The 14,567-nt window shown below is 39.0% G+C and overlaps 1 protein-coding gene across 12 annotated transcripts in view; it reads right to left on the bottom strand.

The window, feature by feature from the left end:
• Positions 1-14,567, bottom strand: part of Cfap54 (cilia and flagella associated protein 54) — a 267,711-nt gene that overhangs the window by 178,774 nt on the left and 74,370 nt on the right. For all 12 annotated transcript variants that reach the window (XR_781214.3, XR_781213.1, XM_033763843.1 and 9 more), the window contains 4 exons: positions 9,900-10,036; positions 6,906-7,053; positions 3,582-3,737; positions 967-1,089 (listed from right to left, as the gene is read on the bottom strand). Coding sequence is in view for 10 of the 12 variants with exons in the window: in XM_033763843.1 (XP_033619734.1) it covers positions 967-1,089; positions 3,582-3,737; positions 6,906-7,053; positions 9,900-10,036 (564 nt within the window). In the remaining 2 variants the exon portion in view is untranslated. The remainder of the gene's footprint in view (positions 1-966; positions 1,090-3,581; positions 3,738-6,905; positions 7,054-9,899; positions 10,037-14,567) is intronic.

Genomic DNA, 14,567 nt, shown 5'->3' with positions numbered 1-14,567 from the left:
AAAGCAGTAGCTGACAAAGACAGACAATCAGTAAATGCATGGAATGAAGGAATGAAATAAAAATGAAAAATCACCTTATACTCTGGCCACTTTCAGCCATGTTTTCTTTTTTGCTTTGATCTCTAGATATATTGTTTTTAATTGGTAAAGTCTAAATTCGCCTCTACAGTTTGTCCTCCATTGAGTACAGAGTCCTGCACACCAGCTCAGAATCATCCCCAGATTCTACAGTCTACCCTTTCCTTCAGATCTAGCATCATTTTTAAAACTCGGATTTCACAAGTTTATCACGTCTTCGTTTCATGAGTGAGCCTTGAATCTTTATCACACAGCTTGGTCTCTTCTAAGCCTCAGCCCCCTAACGCCACTCCTGAGGGAGAGACATTAGTGTCACTGCTGACTCCTGAGCTCAGAACCTGTGACAAGAAAATGTACAGGCTGACTGCGAATAATAACGGTGTGATTAAATGTGTTAGGGTTTCAAAACATATGTTATTGGGCCGGGGATTTAGCTCAGTGGTTCTGCCGCCTGCCTCGTAAGCAGCAGCACCCGAGTTTGATCCCCGGTACCAAAAAAAATATGTGGGTGGGTGGGGTGGGGGGTGTGAAGCTCAGTGGTTCTGCCGCCTGCCTCACAAGCAGCAGGATCCGAGTTTGATCCCTGGTACCAAAAAAAAATGTGTGTGTGTGTGTGTGTGTGTGTGTGTGTGTGTGAATGCCTTGGAAATATACAAACGCCATTTTAAAAACATAGTTTTAGTTTTGGAAGCACCACAATTTTATCAAAAAGTTCAACAGCAAATAGTGCTTTCGTAACATTTAGACTTTACGTTTGTTTTTTTATCTAAAAATGCTTTGGGATGCTATTTTGGAGCATTCTAATTACTATAATTAAAAACAGTTTGACTTTCTAAATCATTACTGCTCCTGCATTTTATGACATTTAACAAAGAATGAGACAAATACCTTTGTTAAATAGAAGATACAACAAGCTATCATGTGCTGTACACTTTCAAAACTCGAAATATGTTTCTTCAAGTAGACAATATCGGGCAGTCCTTGCAAAACCACCATACACTTTATCAAGATCTAAAATACAGAAACACAATGATTTTCATGGTAAAATATCATCTTTACTCATTATAAATTTTATATTCAAATAATGTGAGTCTTATAGCTGGGCATGGCCTATAATCTCAGCACTTGGGAAGGTAAAGCAGGAAGATCGCTGTGAGTTCCGGGCCAGCCTGGGCTACACAGTGAGGCCTTGTCTCAAAAAAAAGCAAAAATAAAAAAATCATCTGAGTCTTATGCCATAAAATTTTATTGTTATCAATAATTATTTATAAATTGTTCATTATATATGAAAGAATGTACATAAAGATGATATTTTCAATTTTCAGATGAGTCATTTATCTTAAGTAATGTAAAGATTATTGACGGGTATAGTATAAGAATAACCATAGGACAAAGCAATTGACAAGTGTCATAAGTGATACAGGCTAAATACTGCAAGCATGTAAGACTCTAAAGATCACACTGAGGCTTAGGAAAACCCTGAATAACCATTCAGAGGATTACATGGCATAGTAAATATGATTCAGTGATTCCAGGGACTTGAAGGAATACTTTTGTTTAAAATTAAAACCAAACATTCATATCCCCAAAAATCAGTTAATATTGGTGTTTGCATCCTATTCTCCTTGCTTTATATTATGCAATCTTGAATTTGATCAAGAGCTGGATGATTAAATTTAACTTCCAATATGGCTGCACACTTCTGAGCAATATTACTATCAGAAAAGTTGTGCTGAGATTGCAGCGCTCTATTTGTCATTCAGATGATCCCAAAGGACACACATTCAGGTATGGATGTTAGTTTTTTGAGGCACGTTAACTGCTTCAAGCTACCATTCTGGACACTGTATTCCTGTTACAGGATGCTGGTGGGTATAGCTTATGCTTTTTCCATTCCCTGCCTCCATGATCCCTCTCTGCCACCATATTCCCAAAGCAGCTAACATCCTCCTACTCGTTTTCTCAAAGTTCATTTAATCTCACAAATGTACAGAGGAGGAAGAGGGCTCTTATTTTGTAAAATGGGATTTATACACACTTCTCTGAATTCTGCATTTCTTTTTCAACCCTTTCTTCTGAAAAGTTCCTCCAAAGCTATAGGAACAGCTCGAACTTATTGTTGCTAACAGCAGTACACTATCACTCGGCACTGCTGTTTCTTGTTTGCATTGCCAGCTTTTTTGCCAGCACAGACCCCTTCCACATACTCAGGTGACAACTGTGAGTGAAAACTGAAGCCCCAGCTCCAGGAGTCCTCAGGATAAGAGGGTGAGGGTCATCCTCCAGGATAGTGTCCCTCCGAGTCAGTACTATTATGTAGTTTGAGCATCTTTTCATAAGTTTCTCTGCTACCTGCATTTGCTCTCCTAGGATCTACTTATTCATATCCTATAACCATTTTTCTAATTAGGTTATTGCCAGTTTGCAAGTTGTTTTACCCTTTATTAGTTTTGGATTTTCTTTTCCAAATCCATTAAGTTCTCTATAATCTTTGCTATGGTCCCTTTTGTCACACATAGGTTTCTTGTTATTCATAGTTCTGCCTCACTTCAAATCCTGCTCCTGGAATTTTGTTTCTCCTAGATGTTTGTTTGTCTGTTTCTTTATCTTACATACAAATACAGTACAAACAGAGATCAAACTCCACCTTCTTTCAGCTGAATACCCTGGTGTTTCGCGAGCACTTATTAAAAATGTCCATTCTCCTCCCACTGAACAAGAATACCAACTCAACCAAGGATCTTGGAAAAGAACTTAGCTAAGCTGTACATAAAATCACAGCCTTGGCCAACAACTTGACTTAGCCCTGGCAAGATATAAAACCTAAGACCCAATTAAACTATATCCAGTCTCCTGACCCATAAAAACTATGACAGTGTGTGGTTATTCTTTTAAACCTCTAAGTTCACGGCGATTTGTTTGAAAGCACACACAGTAATGCCTTGGTTCACAAATGCTTCTGTTCAGCATTGGGCAAAATTCTGCTTCAGTTTGCCAATTCCACCTCAGGTACCACTGAACCTTCTGGAGAAATTTGATTCAGTTCACAAGAGAATCACGGAATGAATTAAGTTCGTGATCTGGGGTACCACTGTATAACATATACCACGGTATAATAAATATAATTTCTTCAGCCAGATCTCAGCAACCCTTTTCTACAAGCCCCAATTCCTCCATTATCGAGTATATTATGTTAGGTTATTCTCATTCTCTACATTTTCCCCTGATGATGGCTTTTATGATATGCTTCAACAATATTTGACCATGGACAGCAACAGGGCTGACTGTTTTCAAAGAAACACATCTTCTATTCCTATTTATATTTTCCAAGACATAAAATATATCGAAATGTCCTCAGGTTAACTTGAGAAATTTCATAATATTTATTGTTGACCTACTTTGTTCCTTAATAGAGATATACCGCTTTTCTTTTCTAAAATGAATCACTGAATTGTCTTCATAAAAAGCAAAGACCCTTAGGTGGGGGTGGAGGGAACCCTTACCTGTACCACAGGTACCAAAGCAATATTGTGATATATGATGGGAGCGAGAAGGCCATAGCATTGAGTCACAGCTTGAAGGGCATAATTGGAATCATTTAGGAAGTTGCTGAGTTCCAAGGCCACTAGTACCCTCTCACATTCCACCAGTCTAGCAATCTGTAAAGAAGCAGGCATTGTTACTCGGACTGAACATCAGGGACTTAACTCAGTGAGTCTCTAAGGAGAACAAAGGGTGGGAAATGTGATCTTTGTGTCTTACCCACAACGTGGACGGGGTGTGGAGAAAAGTGAAATTCACAACTGACTCAGCAATAACATCACACGCAAACAGCACAATCTGAGAACCAAATCTGAATTTTTTGTAAAACAATACAAGTAAAAGTAGTAGCGCTGATAAGACAAAAATCTTGCCTATACAGTGTTTTGATCTAGTTTTCAAATCAAATCTAGTTTTCAAAAGCATAAATTATAACAAAAAATAGGATAAGTTTTCAGTAAAGCAATCTCCCATTATTTACTACTTATATAGAAATGATAGTAAAATGCAAAATTATGGTTTTGAGATTAAATGCTTAAAAAAGAGTAAGAATCCTTTCTTCTCATTTCCCTTACATGCGGAAAGAGTTGATTCTTTTTCTAAGTCTTTGTACAACATTATGCGCAGAGCAAACTGTGGGTGTGGTAATCAGAAATTTCTATACAACTGCTTTTTACTAGAATGACAGTCTAGCATTCTGGAATTCACTGATGAACATTTAAATTGCCTCTATTTTCAGACTGGATATGATGAAAAAAGAAACTGAATGCAATGTAGTGATACTGAGAGCTTTTGTAAATAATCTAAAACTTACAAAATGTCAGGAAAATGTAAAATGACTTCTGCTGTCTCTGACAGCAATCTGCTTTGTTTAGTTCAAAATCAACAGGCACTGACCATGAAGTGGGACACCTGGCCTCATCCCTGACCCTGAACACCCACTTCCTGTGCGCTAGAATAGATAGCTAGAGGAATCTTGAGGTCAACTTCTTAACTACAAGGAATTGTTTTCTGGGTTAAAGTTAACTGTCTTGTTACTGTAATTTGTACATGGGTAATGTGAACTGAGGAAATGAAGTGTAACCACCTGAAAGAGATCAAGGCTGTAAAACCCTATAAAAGAAGAAGCTGCAAGGCAAGAGGGGGTCGATCACTGGCACTACCTTTTTGAAAACTAGATTCAACCTTTGCTGGCAAAATAAACTTTTTATTATTTTATTATTAACTATTTAGTATTTTACTTCATTCCATTTTACTTCCATTCAGCTCGTCTCTATGTGCATGTCACTTGCCAATTCCTTCCTCAACAGTAGGACTGAATAAATGGAGGTAAGTAAAAAGAAACAAGGAACTCAAAATTTGGTGTTATCATAAAGCTTTGGGTTAAACCCCTACTCAGTTTTGCACAGAGACAGGTTAATTGCTCAAGGAGTGTCAATTTCACAAGGTTTATTTGGTCTAAATTTACCTAGTCTATGTCATTCTCCTTTAAGACTGAGGACATCAAGACAAGAGTAGTTAAAGTAACTTTCAGGATTTCCAGGGAAATCTGGTTGCCAGTTTTAACAATGTCCAGGCCCAGACTCCCCAAGAGCAACACCTACGATCACCTCAGACTCCAGGAACCTCACACAGCCCCCAGAATGAAATAACCCCACCCAGCGCAGTCATTGCCTAGGAAACAAACTGCCCCTCGAGCCTTATGGCTTCCTCCAGAGCTGTGAAACCCACACATAGATAATGACCAGCTGGAACCTGCCCCACCTTGGCCAGTCCACAAGAGCTGGCCCTGTGCCCTTGTGACAGGCCATTCCAACCCTCGGCACCAGGGGGAGCTGCTCGAGCCAGAGTCCTCTTCCTCTGCTCCCTTCTTTTCTAACTCTGCCGAATACATCTGCCTAGGCCTCATACAGGCTTCATGGGAATTCTTTTTCTGAGATGAGAGTCAAGAATCTATTTGGCAGGGTAAAGTCGAAATACTCATCTCTCCTCTGACCCCGTCTGGTGACAGGAGGAGCAGGAAGGTGATGATTGTTTAGTATCGGGGGGCTACAGGACAGTGAACTTGTATTGAGTAAAACATCACTTCTTTCCACTTGCATATCCCCAGAAGCTGGCCTGGACTTGTGCAACAACTAATGAAGTAAGTAATCAATTAATGGAGGATCAGTAAAAGGCAACTGCAAAAAAAACAGAAAGTCTTAACTTCCATATCTAAGGGAAGAACACAGGAAAAGGAAAGAATGAAGAGACAGACTGAAAAAATAATGTGGGTTATTATTAAAAGTAACAGTATTAGGCCGGGTGTGGGGGTTCGCACCTGTAATCTCAGCACTGGAGAGGCTGAGGGAGGAAGATTGTGGCAGGTTTGAGACCAGCCTGGGCTACATGGTGAGTTCAAGGCCAGCTTGAACTATATAATGAGACTTTGTTTCAAAAAAGCCAAAAAGAAAGACAAAAAATGAAGAGTATATAGAGCTGCAGAAGGACACACACTGATGTTTACAATCACCATGAGAATCCATCAATAGGACATAGCTAAATCTGTGCCTCTGCACAGGAATGCAATGCTGTAATTAAAAGCATGCGGCAGACTGACCTATACAAGCATTGGAAATATGTCCAAGATACGAAAGTGTTGCTGCTGGGCATGGAGCCACATCCTGAGGCAGGACACTGGTGGGTTTGAGGTCAGTCTGAACTATACAGCACAACCATCTGAAAACAAATACAAATGTCAAAAAGGCAACTTGCAGAGCAGCAAGCAGATCAAGGTGCAAACTTTTTATTTTCTTTTTTGAGACAGGGTCTCACTATGTAGTTGAGATTGAACTGGAACTCACTATGTAGCCCAGGTTGGTCTCAAACTCACAGCAATCCTCCTGCCTCAGCCTCCTGAGTGCTGGGATTACAGTCGTGCACCACCGCACCCGGCTCTAAAAGCAAGCTTTTAAAAAATTACACAGAAATTATATGAAAATGAAATCATAGTGTTCTTACAGAGGCTAGAATTACAATGCATTTCACTTTATACATTATATAGTCTTGAATTCTGAAATAGATTCTTGTACACAAGGAAAAAGATAAATTAAAAAAAGAGAGAAAGAAAACATGAATTCAGACCTCGGAAGCCTACAAGGAACATTGAATAAAACAACATATTCATACAATGGCCTCTCTGCCCCTTCACAAGACTGGATATACAATTCCACAAGAATGTAAGTTTGAAAGAACAAGAAGCAAATATAGTGAAACCGACATGTTTTTAGTCACTTTAATACACTCACTTGTTGAGCGGGGAAAATTTCATTGCCTTTAATATTATCACAGAAAAGATTTTCTTCTTTAATTTTGATGTCACTTGTTAAAAAGATATTTCTTAGAAAAAGGTATAGGAGGATGGACGAAGTCTCTGCCAAAATATCTGAATGTAATCTGTGAAAGAAGCAAATGATATGACATGTAGAATGTAAGACTTACTTGGCCTTTGAACCCAGTTTGTCACATTCATTAATCTCAGTATCTACAACAGCAACAAAAACGTATGAAATAACTATTTGTATTCAGCTGCTTAAATTGAAATTTAAGGTTATCCTTACCAAGTCCACAGCTAAAAAAGGTAAGCTGCTGAACTATTACATCACAAACACAAAAAATAACTAGCACGAAAGGTTTCTGTTCTTATACATACAGCTATTTCAATCAATCAACAAAATCACTGTAGGATTGAAAAACGGGCCCAGTTTTTCAATTAATGAACTTTCTGGAAATCAGGGTCATTTACAGCAAATTCAGCTATGATTAAAGAAACAAAGACTTATTAACTCTTGGATTATTTCTAATTATCTTTTCTACGTTGCTCTTAACAGTGCCCACCATTTGCAAAGCTGGGAAATCTGCAGTCTTCTTTTCGTTTCCAATGTCCCTTCCCTTTCCCTTAGCTAGTGACAAACTCTCCATCTCCACAAAACAGGAAAAGATTCTCCACCAACGATTCATGTGCACAGATGACTACCACCATGTTAAACTCTGAACCTAACTTTGCCAGGGTAAATTTTGGATCATCACCACGCCAACTCATACTAAAATTTCCTCTTGTCCTTCCTGGTGACCTCCAGCACCTTGGACTCATGCACTGAGTGCAGTCTACTATTTCCTGCCTCCATTTCCTTCCTTACCCGGCTCAGTCTTTCCAAAAGTAACCTTTCCAGCACTTTAAGTTCTATTTCCTATTTACTTCATGCAATAATGAATTTGCCTGACCTTGCAGAGATGCCACCGTCTGATTTTTCTATCCTTGCCACAAAAATCACTTGTTCACTTTTTCTTTTTCATTCTCTCATTCATTCAAATTAGCATTTGCTAAATGCCTACGGTGGGCCAGGCATCATCCTAGGCCCTAAAATATAAAGATGAATCAATGGAGCCCTTAGTCATTAAGGTGCTCAACTTCCCTGCAGATTTGTGTTTATGGTATCAGCTGGACCATTAGTGTTTCTGAATAACGCATCCATTTTCCTCAGATGTCTTTTTGTTCAAATTCCTACAGAAAATGTTCTAACCCCCTCCTCAGCCCCAGCCTCTACCCTACACATTCTTACACGCTCCTAACTCTCCCATCATAGCATCCTCACCTTCTGAATTTTCCTGTATATTTAGTCACTCCCTCTCCACTGACTCCCTGCCCTCCATTCTCCAAAATTCTTCTCCTAATTCCTGTCTCTCTTTCAAGTTTCTGTTGCTTCCCTCTTCTCTTTACCACCCAGATTCCCATGACTTGTCTTTGCTTGTTCTCATTCTCCATTTTCATTTATTCCTTAGCCAAGAGTAAAACAGTTTCAGGCCCCTCTCCCCAGAGAAACGCTCATTTGAATTTACTGAGGCCTCCTGAGTGCTAACTCTAAACGCTTCTTATTTTTTATCCTTCTCAACTTTTTCTGTTGCATTTTATTGGACTTGACCTTGCACTAGAATCTGACCTGCCAGACCAGTCCCCCTGAAGATACTCTTAACTTCCCTTGGCAATTCCTTTTCCTGGATTTTTATTTCTTGGGCAGCCCTTTTTCGATATCCTTCCTTGGTTCCATCTCCTGCTTCTGCCCCTTCAATGTAAGCAGTGCTCAGGGTTTGTCCCAGCCTTTTATCTTTTCTGCTAAACAGTCATTCCCTGAGAGAGAGTGCTCCTTTTCAAGGTTTTAAGGATGACCTTGTAGACTACTTCCAAATCCCTACCTCTATGGCCTAGACTCCCTCCTGAATGTCAGCACTATCTGAATGCATCCATGGGTGTCTTCTGCCTACAGAGGCATCCAAAGTCAAAATATACTCACAATCAAATTCATTATCTTCCTCCAAATACAGGTGCCACCTCTCTTGTCCCCTTAGTAAATGTCACAGGCTTACCAGTCCATCAACAGTAGGAATCCCAGGCACTTTTCATTTCTTTCTCTCTTAACCCACCAGTTATATAAAATCCAAGTCCTTTCTCCCCTGCCTTCAAAATGCCTCTCGGGTCCTTCCCACAGCACCCAGCATCCTTGCAAGTGGTACGCACTAACTCTGCAATGGCTTAAATGAAACGGAATGAAACTTGTAATGCAAATGTGCATTATCTATACCTTGCTTCAACCGTCATTTGTATTTTTAAGCTCATCATCTTTGAGAAGTAAATGGTTTAGTCTTTTTATTAAAGAAATTTCAGGCATTAACAAAAAAGGGAGATTGTTGCTTTGAACTTTTTGTTACATCAGCCTGAAATTATACTAATGGTCATTTTGGAGACTGCTCTTAAACTTTGTTCCTTTAAAGAAAAACAGCAGTAAGGTCAAAAGATAGCCTGACACTTCATATGGCTTCCCCCAGCCTCTTTGTCGTTGCTGAGGGTTTAATCCTGGGAGTCTCTAAAGCAAAGGAAAAGCCTTTGTACTGTAACCCTAACATCCACCCATTGGATGCTACCTGACCTTCATCCCAACCTTATCTTGCTCTGTTATAAAAGTCTCCCAGGAATATTTGTGTTGTCTGGCATAGCTGATATCACTTTGGTTGCTGTTTGGCTATTTTTAGCCTTCACACACATCCTTTCACTGTTTTCTATAACTCTAGCAAGGACTCAAGATGTGGGGATGTATACACTCCTACTATAAGTCTGATAGAAATATTTGTACAAGGGCCATCTTATCATGAAATTGAAAATAAAACGTTCTCATCTTCACCAACCTAACATCTATATTTTTAGTAATGTACGTGAATGAATATCTTTAAACAATACGTCTGATTACCTTCTCTGTGTAATCATCATGACATTGCTTAATGAAACATAGGATTGTTCATCCTGAGATGGAGAAGCAACAAAATAATCCCAAACTGGGGAGAAAACTTTCTTAGCCAACTCATAGTGACCAATCTGATAGGCAACCTGCAACAAAAATAATATGATCTCATGCAAAATTTGTATTCGGGAGATGCATATTTTAGGCAAGCATCATGATAGGGTCCTATCACATGCAAATTTCACACATACTTATTCACATTTGCTACTCTGCTCAACAGAGCTACAGTGAGGGAAAGACAGCCACTGGCAAGGGAGACAGCACAAAATCCCTTTTATTTCTAAATTGCATGGAAATTTGAAACTCTATAAGGATGTTTCAAATCCTCATAAGCAAAACAAAGATCACATCTGAGCCAAATTAATTTCATTTTCATCTATCCTGGCAGAGCACTCCATTTATTATAGATACTGTTATAATGAACAATCTGTTCCAAGAGAAACAATCAGATTTCCCAGACTCAATATGTGAGATATACTTCATTCTTTTCCTGTTTTGACTGACACGCTCAGAGCTTTTGTGCAACAAAGAGTTCACCACTGATAAGAGTACAGAATAAGGCAGAAATGCTTTCTAAGAAGTCATGATCTTCGAAGTTTAACAAATTCAGTGTTAGGCAAAATAAATTATTCCACTGATGACAATTAGAAGCTCAAGAGAAAAAAAAAGTCATCAACTTACCTATTCCTTTTGGTAGAATATACTTATTTAAATATAATTCTAAAGATGATTCTATTAAATACATAAATAGCAGTATGAAATCTCACCAAAAGGGTTGTGTGATGTTTCAAATCCTTTACGAAAACAGTTAAAGAACCCTGTATGAATAAATTGATTGAACTGAGCATGTAAATGACTTGTTACTGGAATATTTTCTACTCAAAGGCTGGAATTTTTCTAATCTACCAAACAATTATTAATAATCAACCAACCAGTAAGCTTTTATGAAGTTTCTATTCTGTGCTAAGCACTGGAGGGGTAGCTTCTTCAAAGATGAGGAATAGGTTTATAGTCCATTCAACTGGAATCAAGGTAAAGGCATAAACCACAGGAAACCTCGGAAAAGCTACAAAGAATAACAAGATCATTGTGAAGGCTTTAGAAAAGGAGGATGGAGCCTTCAAAGGAGATACCAAGCTGAGTATCACAGGTTAGACAGAATCTGAGGAGAGACTGGAGAAATGGGTCTGAATTGGAAGAAAAATGGGTGACATGATGAGGACATTAAAATGGGTCATGATTTCTATCGAGGGGCCACGAGAGCCAGGTAGAACATGTTCACATGTCAACACTGGGCAGAGCACTTTCTGGGCACTGTCCTACTGACTCCATTACAGCCCTGAGACATGAGCTCGATTACCCTGCTGTGGACGAGAAAACTGAGGGCACTGAGAAATTGAGTTTCTATACACAGCCTGGTAAGAGTCCTATCATGGGAACACTTCATATATAGTAAAAGTAGCAGAGCCAAGTCTTAGACTGGTGAATAATGGATTTCTCTGGATTGCATCTGTCAAATAAGAGTTGGACTAGGTTGTCAGGCCACATAATGCTAAGATCTACCATGGAAAGTAACAGATGTTGTGTTAGAGGATGAATGAATCTGGAAGTGACTCTTCTTCGATCTTAAAATACTGTATATCTCTCCGAAACTAACATTATTGGTTCAATTAATAGATGCTGCAAAACAAGAAAAGATGCCATGATAAACGCTAAGATTCATAAACTCCAGGGGCCTTGTGGGTTTTTAACAAAGGAGTGCCCTGTCACAAGCATGTTCACAGATGGCTAACCTGGTAGTCTTGTGCAAAACAAATTTTAAGAGGGAGTGGAATTAAAATGAGAAAAAAGTACTAAAAGACTAATGAAATAATTAAGAACAAGAGATACCTCCACTCTTCCATATGGAGCTTTCACTTGACTTCCAGAACTATAGGTTCTCTTTTTACTTCAAACACCACATTCCTTTTGCTAGTTTCTCCTCTCTTTCTCACCTCTTGAAAATGATATGCCTCAGGGTTTATTCAGACTTTGGCTCTCTCCTTTTTTCCATCTACACTCATTTCATTTTCTCATTATCTCTTTCTTCCAAACATATCCAGGATCTGATCACTTCTCTTCACATCGACCACCAGCACACTGGCCAAACCACCTGCCTCTCTCACTGGATAGAAGCAAGAAATTGTGCTTTCTCCTTCACCCCTTACAGACTGTTCCCAACTTAACAACCAGGGTAACCCTTGAAGAACATAACTTACATTATGTCGTAGGGCTGCTCAAGATCAAGGTAAAAGCCAAAGTTCTTCCAATAGCCTTTATAGGGCCTGCGGAGTAGGACTGGGGAAAGCCTACGCCGGTGGCCGCTTGAAGGTTTAAATTCCTACAGGCACCAAAGGAGATGACGAGTTCATAGTCCTTTTTATGAGCCTCCCAGATAGGTGACCAAAGGGAAAGAGAGGTGAGATTTAAAAGCAAGTCACTGGTTAAACATCAAAATGAGGTCAGACTCTTCATTACATGGGGTGGGCCAATTAGACTTTCCAATCAAGACTAGAATCTCGATTACAAATTCCTAGAAAGCCGGCTAGCTGGTCTCTGTGACTGAACTTGAGGAACATGTAAGAATTCAGGAACCCCATATTTTTCCTCCATAGATACAGAAGGAAAGAAAGTCAATCTTTAGAGAGAGAAAAAGAAAGAAGATGTATAGAGAGGACTAAGCCAGGCTGGTTCCTGGCTACATCAGGATCTTGGCTGAATGCATACATCAAAATTTCCTAAGCAAAGGCTACTCTTGTGGTGATGAGATAAATACAAAAGACATTTCACAGGAAGGAGAACCTGGACACTGACAAAATAATTCACCAATAAACAGATGAGTAGAGTATAATAATATTCAGTTAAAGAGGATGAAAGATAAAAGAATGGAAATTTCTTAAAGAGGGGATCATGATCTTTTACCCATAATTCTGGGGATTTTTCAAGTTTGAAGTCATAAACAAAATGTAAATCTTGATGAACCAAAGAGTTTTAATGAAATGATCTATGAAGTAGACTGCGTGTCTGGACTGCATCTCCCTTGTTCCTGCCAGTCCTGTAACTGCTGACAAAGTATTTGTGCGCCACTAACTCTGATCAGGATGACCAGCTGACTGACTCAAATCCAGGCAGAGAGCAAAATAAAATTGGTAGGGGAAAGAGGTGCAGAGAGTAGAGGGAAAGAGCAAGGTGCCAACGAGAAGACACAGAACAGAGGATGGCAGGACACAGGTAGCACATGCGAAGCATCCAATACTTGATTTCCTAGAGCTGGACAGACTAGCAGAAAGACACAAGCTGGTCCAAGTTAACCACCTGCTATGGAAGGAACCCTGAGGGAATTTTTTTTACCTGCATAACACACTCTTTCTAGAATATAGTGGGACTGGCAGGAAAAGGATCAAAGTCATCTGTTTTCCTAACTTTAAAATGAAAGTAATCGTATCACCACATAGAGTTACTGTAATGGGTGGAATCATGGATTTTTAAAGTTTTGTTTTCTTTATAATTGGCAAGTAACAATCATTTATGTTTTTAGGGCACAATGTGATGCTTTGATAAATGTATATACATTGTGGAGTTATCAGATTAGGCTAATCAGCATGTCTCATCTCAGATACCATCGCTTTGTGGTGAGGACATTTAAAATCCTCATTTTTAGGGCCTGGGATTTAGCTCAGTGACACTGCATTTGCCTGGCAAGTACGAGGTCCTGAGTTCAACTGCCTATACCAAAAAAAAAAAAAGAAAGAAAAAAAGAAAAAGAAAAAGATGCTGGAGAAGTTGTGCAGAAAAAAAACCTCCGCTGCTGGTGGGAATGTAGACTGGTGCAACCCACTATGGAAATCAGTATGGAGATACCTCAAAAAAGTAGGACCAGAGGTCCCATTTGACCCAGCTCTTCCCCTGCTGGGTATCTTCCCATAAAAATTAAAAGAATCATGACTCAGGAATATATGCGCACCCATGTTTATAGTGGCATAGTTTGTAATAGCTAAAACTTGGAAACAGCCCAAGTGCCCATCAACTGGAGACAGGATAAAGAAGATGGGTTTTTTATAAAATGGAGCACTACTCAGACATAAAGAATGAGGAACTAGACACATTTATACCTAAGTGGATTCACATTGAGGCCATACTGTCAAGTGAGATAAATAAGACACACGTGTAAATACCAAATATTTTCTCTGGTGTGAGAATCTGAAAATATAAATAAGGATCAAAATGTATAATAGGTGACATCAAATAGGAAGAAAAGGTCCAAAGGGGAAGGAGAAGTGGAAGGGGGAGGGGAAAGGAAGGAAGGAAAGGAATAAATATGAGAAAAGGAAAAAATGGAAACAAAGTTTTTACATACACTGAAGGGTGGGGGGTGAAGGGTGGGAAGGGGAATGGGAAAAAAATAAGAACCAACACACATCATGTAAAGGTACAAATTCTCAAAGATAAATGTCATCATATTGTATACCTAAAATGTATCAATAAACAACAAATTTTAAAATCCTCACTTTAACCATTTAAAGATATTAAATATATTATTATTAGCTCTAGTCACTGTTTGGTACCACAGACCACCAA

Source organism: Fukomys damarensis, unplaced genomic scaffold, assembly GCF_012274545.1.
Source record: "Fukomys damarensis isolate Sample0158 unplaced genomic scaffold, DMR_v1.0_HiC HiC_scaffold_15, whole genome shotgun sequence".
In the NCBI taxonomy this organism is placed as follows: Eukaryota; Metazoa; Chordata; class Mammalia; order Rodentia; family Bathyergidae; genus Fukomys; species Fukomys damarensis.
Note: the sequence above shows the minus strand (reverse complement) of the source record. Positions and strands in the feature narration are given on the sequence as shown.